This window comes from Balaenoptera musculus, chromosome 19, assembly GCF_009873245.2.
Source record: "Balaenoptera musculus isolate JJ_BM4_2016_0621 chromosome 19, mBalMus1.pri.v3, whole genome shotgun sequence".
In the NCBI taxonomy this organism is placed as follows: domain Eukaryota; kingdom Metazoa; phylum Chordata; class Mammalia; order Artiodactyla; family Balaenopteridae; genus Balaenoptera; species Balaenoptera musculus.
Window position 1 is genome coordinate 3,804,858 of NC_045803.1, and position 9,632 is coordinate 3,814,489.

Consider the following 9,632-nt stretch of genomic DNA (forward strand, 5'->3'; position numbering starts at 1 on the left):
TAATATTAAATACTTGGAGGGGGATCTGGGGCTTCCCATTTTAAACACGAGGAAACGTTGGCATAAAGTGGTGTAACTCTTTGTCCAAGAACAGATGGTTGTCGTGTGGAGCTGGGACCAACAGTCAAGTCAGTTTGCCGCACAAATCCGTGTACTGCTTGCCCCACAGATTGAGAATGAAGCTCCCCCCTCAGGCGGCGCCTCCGGAGATGAGTTCAGCCTCATCGGTGCACAGCGGGAACAAACATCTTTTGGAAGCCAGGCCCCGCCTCTGTCTCGTTAGTGGGAAGCGTGGATGGGAGGGGAGAGAGAGCTCTTCCCCTTTGTGTGAGGCCGTTGTTGTCGAAACCCCAGAAAGGGCCCCTAGCCACCACATCCTCTTCTCTCGTGTCGCCTACAGGCTCTGTCCTTCACTCACAAACTCCAGGACGGTGCCGGGGGCCGGGGCTGGGCCATGTTGCCCCATCCCACCACCCTCCTGGGCCTGGGTGAGTCTTGGAATGGAGGAGTAGGAATCCAGGGGCAGAGGGGTTCTGCTTCCCAGCTCCGTCCCGACTCCAGCCCAGAAGACGCTGGGGCCCTAGGGGGGCAAAGTGGTCCCCCTCAGCTCTGGCCAAGACCTAAGTCTTACCACGGAAGGTTCAGTGCTGGAAATGGTGCCTGGGTATGGGGTTGAGTGCAGACTGAGAAGGGCTGGGGGGCCGGGGAGGAACACCTGCTTGGAAGACGGGTTGGGGGTTTGTCTTGAGACTATTTCAGAGCAAGGAGAGGGCGCGTACTCAGATGCAATGTTGACGGGGGTGTCGGGAAACTACGGGACGATGACCACCCCCTAGCCCGCTGGCCCCTCAAGGCCCCCCCTTGACTGCAGCCCCATGAGGAAACCGTATAGCGGGCGTCTTTCTCACTAGAACTTCTCTTCCAGTGCTCTGTCTGGGCCACACGATCCACACGCAGGCGGGTGAGTCTTCTCCCCAATCCCCTCTGCACCCCGCAGGCAGATGTAGGTGAGAGTGGAGCCGATCCTGGGGGCCCTGACGTACACCTCGAATTGCAAACAACCCCAAACGTATAACCCTCGCCCAGGTCTCTCCCGCGTTCTCCACCTCTGCTCTTGATGGCCCACAGGGACGATTCAGGTCATAAGGACCAGGCTGAGCCCACGAGCTCTCCCCACACGAGCCCAGATCTCCCTCAGCAGCCCCTGGGCAGAGAACGTGACCTCGCCAAGGGCAGACGCTGAGAATCACCCTCAGTCCCACCGTCTCCATCCTCCCGTACAGACTATATCACACAGTGATGTGGTTTTAAATGATCATTTTAAAGTCTTACTTAAAAACTTTAAATATATATATAGTATATAAGTTATCTTCAGGAAAACCTGAATCTTCCTTAGAGTCCTCTCACAGTTTACCTTCAGACAGACTGAGACCCACGCACCTCTCTTTGGTCTGGATCTGGCTGTCCCCATGCTGTCTGGCGCACTTATCTCAGTTACCTTGGTTTTCTTTCCCTTTCTAAATGCCATCTTCCCACTCAGCTCCGGACCTCCTCACCACCCTGAATGCCCGGTGTCCCCCTGTCCCTCGGCCTGGGTAATTCATCCCTGACCTCAGATCTCAGCTCAGATACCTCTTCCCTTGGACCTCCCAGAGGACGGCAGCTCTGCCTCCCGTCTGCCCCCGAGATTCCCCCACTCACCCCGAGGGCACGTGTCACCGTTTGTACCCGTGGATTTGCACAATTATTGGTCAATGTCTATCCTCTCTCTAGACTTTCAGCCCCAAGAGGGCAGGCATCCTGGGTGTTTCTCATATTTGTGGAACCAGTGGTACATGGAGGCATCAGTAAACAGATAGATGGGAACTAAGATGTGGTCAGAAGAAAGAAAGAGTGAATGAGCGACCTCTACCAGCCCCCTGCCTCTATGGGATTTTGCTGAATGTGAGGCCAACTTCCTGTTTCAGGGCTACAAACCCGCTCTGCCCCCTGCCCGCAGGCTAGCTGAGACAGATGGGGTTTCCAGAGCCTCAGTAACAGGGAAATGGAAATAAGCTGAGACGAAGGTAAAAATACAGAGAAAACCCAGGGATGAAAGCACAGAAGATTCGCATTGGACACAGAGACACTCGCCTGCTGAGGAATGTGGGATCAGATCTGTGCTCCAGCTCCTACACACACACACACACACACACACACACACAAACACACACACACACAAACACACACACACTTCCGCTGCCGCTCTGCAGACTGCGCCCCTCACCCCACCCAATCCCACCTGGCACTGGCAGCTGCCCTTCAGACCCAGCCCAGATCATTCCTACCAACTGAGACCCCTGCTTTCCTTGTCCCAGGGATGACCCGGTCATTCCCATCCTGTGCCACCCTCCCAGCCCTCTCTGTCCCCCTAGAGTGGCCATGGTCAGGGAGGGAGCCGCCCCCTGCAGCAGACATGCCCGGGGGCCCCCAGTCTGTTCTGACACCTCCCATGTCATGCTGAGCAAGATGTGACCAAGTGTCAGGGTCCTTAAGTCAAGTGGGGAAAATAAGTCCGCAGTAATGAGAATTGAGAGGCTCACAGAATGGGCATGGGGGGGTCTTTTGGCAGAGGATGATGGAAATGTTCTAAAATTGGATTGCGGGACTTCCCTGGTGGTCCAGTGGTTAAGACTGCATGCTTCCAATGCAGGGGGTGCGGGTCTGATCCCTGGTTGGGGAACTAAGATCCCACATGCAGTGCAGCCAAAAAAAAAAAAAAAAATTGTATTGTGGTGATGGTTGCACAACTTTGCAAGTTTCAAAAAAAAAAAGTACTGAACTGAGCAACAAAAATGGGTGAATTATGTGATGTGATGATTTTCACATAACGGATGCTGAGATTCTGCTCTTACCCATCCTAGGGACCCTGCCCAGACGCTCCACCAGGGCTGAGCCAGACTCTGTGAGCCCCCAGGGGTGGCCTGTGACCATTGTGTGCAGGGGCCCTGCTGGGGCTGAGGAATTCCGTCTGGAGAGGAAGGAAAATAGGAGTGACTTCAAGGATGAGAATACTGTGTCTCAACTTGGTCCACACCAGACAGAGGCCAGATTCAGCATCACCGCTGTGCGTGGCGACACTGCCCAGCATTATCAGTGCCTCTACCGGACAGGCAGTCACTGGTCTGAGCCCAGGGATGCCCTGGAGCTGGCGGTGACAGGTGAGGAGCTCTCTGCCCTGCCCTCAGGTTTGCCCCAGGTCCCTGGACCCTGTCCCCAGCTGTGTCCTCCGTGCACAGGCTCCCCTGCTCCCTCCTGACCCCCAAGCCCTCTGGCTCCCTCTTCCCTCTGCACACACGTCTGCCTTCACACCTGGCTCGGGTCTCTAGAGCCTGGTCTCACCTGAACACCACAGTGGCCTGGACACTCAGCCCCAGCATCAGGGTGGGCACAGAGCTGGCCCTGCTGGGCTGGCGGGGAGTGGGCTTCCAGAGATGGGGTGGGGACAGACCCCTTCAAGGGAACCTGTGTCTTTTCCCTCAGGATGGTGTTGACTGTCTTTTCCACTGGGTGAGAATCTGTGGGGCCCCTAGGCTATGTGTCCCACCCTCCATCGGGCACGTCACATGGTCCTGGACCCCTGACCAGGGCTGGATGGTGCTTTGGGGGACCTCTGGGATGAGGCCATCCCTGTCCCTGTGGGTGGTCAGCCCCGAGATGTCCTGGAGTCAGCGTCCACTGGGGACACTTTGACCCCCTCCACACCCTCCTGGGGCACCGACCCCGCCGTGCTGCTTTGGGGACACAGGAGTTCACTTACACAGGACACCCGCTTAAATGTGCTGCCAAATGGGACAACCTGGAGAAGTGCTAATCTTATTAATACCGAGGAAATATTTTCTTCTCACCTCGTGTGCACCGGACACCCTCCTGCCGTGGGACTGATGCACATGGTGAATGAGGAGAAAGGGTCCCTGGCCTCCCAAACTTTAGCGGGAGAATTCATTAGAATGAATAATAGAGACGTATGTAAGTATATACGGGCATATATAAATATAAATATATAACTTACAATGTAAAATTTCAGATCTATAATTTAAGTATATTAGAATATAGTTACACTATTAAATATAAGTAATACAATATAATATACATTACTATATTGTTACATGAGTAATGTGTGTTATATATTATGTTATCATGTATTATGTATTACTATAATTTGTATATGTAAATATTAAAATGTGTACCATAATATATATTAAATATGTATAATTGATATAATTTTTATGTATAGCATAATTATGTATAATTTAAATTATTCATATAAATTAAATTATACATATGTAAGTTAAAAACACATAATTTAAAATATATTTATATTTATTATTTAAGCATTAAGCATATTTATATAATATGTAATATACATTATAGATGTAAATATATTGCTATATATTTGTACGTGTATAACATATATGCCATTTTATTTTATTTTATTTTTTTAGAGAATGGCAGAACAAATCTTCATTTATTATTTACAATGTGTCAGATATAGAGATACACAGACCTTGCCTGTGGGTAGTTTAGCTTTTAATTTATTAATAATATTTTTGATTGTTTTATGTATTTGTTCCCCCATCTCCATTAATTTCACTGACTTAATTATCTTCAGAAGATAATTATCTTTAGAAGATAATTATCTTAATTATCTTATTTTTTAATTTATATCAGTCATCAATTTTATACAATCAGTGTATACATGTCATTCCCAATCGCCCAATTCAGCACACCACCATCCCCACCCTATATGCTATTTTAAATCGTAGTAAACGTCATCAGGGGAAGCTCAGGCAGCGACGGCGTTAAAACGCAGGATGGGGTCGTGGATCCTGGACCAAGGACACAGTGTTGAGGAAAGGATGGTCCAAGAAATGAAATTTTCTACTTTAAAGGATGTTGAGGACTCCACCTCTGGAGCAGTGGGAGGGAGGGGGCGCTGACCACAAGAGGGGATGAAGGGCTCCGACTTTGCGGGTGTACCAGCCCCCAAGACCTCAGTTGGACCACCTGTAAAAGGAGCAACGCCGAGCACAGCACTTAGGGGACGTAAAGGAGGTGGGGACCGAAGGCGCATGCGTGGAGTCCAGCTCATGGCTGGCGCACCGTCCTCTCACCTGCTAAAGGCTGGGCTTCAGGCAGCTCGAGGACATCGGGTCCTGGCTTCTCCACTCACAGAAGAGCAGTTCCGCCCCATCAGGGATTGCTGTGAAAAGCAGGAAGAGATCAGAGATGGGGGTTCTTGTGCTTGGGGTGGGAACCCAGAAGGAGGTGAGCAGGCCGCGGTGCCCGCTCCCGATTCCTACTGGGTTTCCGTCTCTGTAAAGGTGCACAAAGCGTGGAGAGCACCGCTGTCCCACACAGTCTCCTGCAGGAAGGAGATGCTGTGTATCTGCGTCATCCCGGAGGGTGTCATTGGCCAGGGGTAGCGCAGTGGCTAGTGCAGCTGGCGATCTGACTTTTAACTTTAGTTAACCTAAATTTCAATGAAACTTGTCCCGCGTGACTACCGTGGTGGTAACCATCCTCACAGAAAGGTCCATGGGGCTGTTCTAGAGGGAGCAGGTCGGGGTCCGGGGAGGAGACCCCTTGGAGGTGGGGATGGGGGACTCAGGGGCTTCTCTGTCCAGATCAGGCCTCTGACCCAGACCCTCCTCACTCCTCGGAGACACAGACGCACCCGCAGGACAGTAACCGTCCTGATGGGCGAGGGCGACGCAGAAGCAGGAACCCGGTGCGTGCTCTTTGGGGAAAGGGGGAAAGAAGGGGCTTTGGTGCTGGTCATATTCCAGCTCGACCAACGCCGTGTGGACAGAGGACTTGAGCGCTCAGACCCGGTTCTGTAAAGTGGGGATAATTAGTCCCATGTCACAGGACTACTGGGCATGAGAGATCGATATGTAAGTGGGAACACGACAAGCCCCCAGCGCGTGGTGGGTGTGCTGCAGGTGCGTGATAAATGCATGCTGCTGGTAATCGGATTCCATCCTCCCAGCTCCCACAGGCCTGTCGGCAGAGCATGTTTATATTCTCATCGCGGTCCCTGTGGCCTTTCTCCTTTGTCTCGTCCTCCTGGGCCTTTTTCTCCTCCATCGTCAGCATGAGAGAAAACGGGGTAGGTCTCAGGGACAGGGTGCGGTGACCCAGGCAGGCTGTTTGGGGTGTTGGGAGGAAGGCTTCTCTTCTTAATTCACACCTGACTGTCCTCAGGGCCCCCCAGAAGCCAAGGTGAGGAGCAGAGGCCCCAGGAGAGGTGAGGCTCCTGGGAATGACCCCCGGACCCCCAATCCCCTGCCCCCAGGCAGCCCTGAGGGCTCACATGTTCTCTCTCCTCAGGCTCAGCCCAGCTGTTGACGTCCCAGATGGGACACCAGGTAAAGACAAGGATAGGGGACAGGTCTGGGAGGGGGGGAAGTGGGGATTCAGTGCCATCAGGAAGCAATGTGGTAGGGGGCGTTTGGGAGCATCCTAGGATGTTCCAGATGGGGTGGGAGACAAAATATGAAGCTATGAGGTCGGGCATATTTGCCTCCTAAGGTCCACCCCAGAGAACTGACCCCTTGTCCTCTCCCTGCCAGACCTGGCCACTGTCTACAGATTTCCTGAGAAGAATGGAGAGGTGGATACCTCAGTAAGTGCTTGCATTAGTCACCTGCCGCTGGGTACCAAAGTCCCTGAAATTTAGCAGCTTAACAGAATCATCTCAGTTTCTTGGGCCAGGAATTAGGAATCGGATCGGCTGGGTGGTGGTGGCGGCTCATGGTCTGTCCTGACGTTGCTGTCAAGATGTTAACCCGGGCTGCATTCATCTGAGGCTCAACTGAGGCTGGAAGATCCACTTCCACGACGGCTCAGTCCCCTGGCTGTGGACAGGAGCCCCGTTTCCCCACCACACGGGCTTCTCCATGGCGGCCAGCCTCCCCCAGAGGGAGGGACCCCGAAGAGGGAGGAACAGAAGGCACAGTGTCTTCTGTGGCCTCCCCATGGAGGTGGCCCTCACTCTGCCATATTCTATTGGTCACACAGACCAACCCTGCTTCTCTGTGGGAGGGGACTACACAATGGCGATTCAGGAGGTGGGATCTGCGGGGGCACCTGGAGTCTGGCGACCAAAGTCTTCCCCTCCCACAGCCCCTCCCTCACCTCAGCCGCCCACACTCACCCTGAGTCTCCCTCCTCAGGCCCCTGCTGCAGGAGGCCCCCAGGAGGTGATATATGCCCAGCTGGACCACCCGGCCCTCGCACAGAGGGCGGCCAGAGCTGTGTCCCTGCTGTCCACGGAGCCCACAGCCAAGTCCAGCATGTACGCAGCCCTTGCCAGAAACTGACTCCAGGCCCACCTGGCCTCTGCACTAAAGACACAGGAGGGCACTCTTGCAAAAGCCTGCGGCGGACATTTGGAGGGTTTCCCTGTGGAACCGTCCCTTCCTGAAGTCATCCAGTCAATTCTCCTGCAGGCAAGAGCTGGAGTCCTGAGACCCGCAATCAACTTCTAGGAGATTCATTCACCATGTGGCCCCTCCCACAATCAACTAGCTCCTTGGAGAGAACGTGTAGCACTTGTTTCCAGAGACCCAGCTGTGGTCCCTTGGCTGTTTCCAGAGAACCAGCTATAGTGCTTGGCTGTTTCCAGAGACCCAGCTGCAGTCTCCTGGCTGTTTCTAGAGACCCAGCTATGGTCCTACAGTCACCCAGCTGATTCCAGACATGTCCTGTGAATCTTCCACTGCCCCCAGAGATCCGTTTTCTCAGCTGACTGTACAAACCTTCCTAGAGTTCAGTTGTTGACCTTGAATCTGGGCTACACTTATGCAGCTTATTGCTGATACCCTGTTTTCTGGTTCATGCTTCGCCTTGTTCATCAATAAATGTCCTCACGGGCCCAACTGCCTCAGCCCTGCATGTGGCGCTGGGGTACACAGGTTCTAGGTCCCAGTCTCTGCCTCCACAGTCACTCAAAACTTAGTGAGGGAAACGACAAAAAGTGCATCCGTGTTTTGTGATCCAAGTGTGTGTCTCAGGGATGAGAGAGGGAGATGTCTGAGGGGACTTCTGTCTGGGTGAAGGCACAGGCCTGCCCCACCTGATACAGCTCCCATCCCCCCCGCCATGTGCACACCCATGAATGCTCGCATACACACACAGACACACATGCACACACCCACACGCACGGACACGTGTGGAGTGGGCGAGGGAGTTGATGAGACCACGACTGCACACGGAGGGTCCCTCAGGCTTTAGGTCCACCCAGAGGAACATGCAGGTCCCCATTTCCCACCCCTACTCCAGTTCAGCCCCACTGGACGCCATGCATTCTCCAAACACAAGAGGACCCATCAGCTGTAGGACATTGTCCTTGATCTGACCTTCACCCCGTCACCTGGCTAATGCCCTTCAGGTTTGGGATTGGAGGCTGTTCATCCCAATAAGCTTGCAGTTGCTGCTGTAACGAACCACTCACATAGTGGCACCAAACAACACAACTTATTATCCTACAGTTCAGGAGGTCAGAAGGCTAACATCAGTTAAACTGGGCTAAAATCAGGGGTCAGCAGGGCTGCGGTCCTTCTGAAGGCTCCAGGGCAGAATCCATTCCTTTACCTTTAGCAGCGTCTGGGGGCCGTCTGCATGCCTTGGCTCGGGGCTCCTTCCTCTGCCTTCAAGGAGAACTGTAGCCTCTTCAATCCTCCCTCTGACTAGGATTCCTGCTTCTGTGGTCACACCTCCTTCCCTCTCTCTGACCTGCCTCCTCCCTCTTACAAGGACCCTGGTGATTACATTGGGTCGACCTGGAACATCCAAGCTCATTTCCAGCCCCCCCCCCGCCCCCGCCTCAAGATCCTTAACTCAATCACACCTGCAAAGACCCTTTTTGCACCTAAGGTAACACAGCAGCTGGCTCCAGGGAGTCGGATGTGGACATCTTTGGGGCTGTTATTCTGTCTACCTGAGTGGGTGTTGGTCCTCAGCACCACCTCTGCTTGTGGGCTCCTCTGGGCTTGAATGCCTCACTCTGAATTCTAAGTATCTCCTTGCAGGAATGTTTCCTTCTTCCACTAGCTTGTGAAATGATCAATGTTTGAAAGTCTATTTCTTGTGTCCCTAGAACCTCTACGTAAGAGGAGGTCGGGTAGGAAGCAGTGGAGACTGGAAACGCGCCCCACAACCCGTTAGCCCCCCGCCCCGCCCAGTGCTCAAAGTGACAGGTGGTCCCTGTGTGACAGGACTGTGCCTGCTCACCAGCACCGTGTCCTCCCTTCCTGGGCTCCCAGCGAGATGATCTCCCCAGCCTCCCTGCAGTTATGTGTGTCCTGGGATGAAGTTCACAGTGGCATGTGAGCTGGATGGACGGAGCTTCTTCCAGGCCTGGCCCGTGAACCTCCCACACAAGATCCTCACGGCTCTCCCCTTCTGCTGCTGGCTATGGATGCCCCGGGTGACCCTGGAACCACACGCTCAGTGTGGCACCTGGTTCCCAGATGACCCTATAGAATAGAGGCTGCTGTACCCCTTGTATGAGTCATATTTCAGGTTTCTATAAAGTTGATGCTTTAACGTGTGTCATACATGCATATGCTAGTGTGAAAATTAATAAA

General features: G+C 53.1%; 1 protein-coding gene across 1 annotated transcript; it reads left to right on the forward strand.

Annotated features, from left to right (window-relative positions):
* Positions 1–407: 407 nt before the first annotated feature.
* Positions 408–7,938, forward strand: LAIR1 (leukocyte associated immunoglobulin like receptor 1). Its single transcript, XM_036832683.1, has 8 exons — positions 408–488; positions 926–961; positions 2,904–3,200; positions 6,032–6,151; positions 6,247–6,289; positions 6,373–6,410; positions 6,615–6,667; positions 7,218–7,938. The coding sequence occupies exons 1-8, from the start codon at positions 455–457 to the stop codon at positions 7,362–7,364; spliced, it is 768 nt and encodes a 255-aa protein (XP_036688578.1). The 5' UTR covers positions 408–454; the 3' UTR covers positions 7,365–7,938.
* Positions 7,939–9,632: the final 1,694 nt, after the last annotated feature.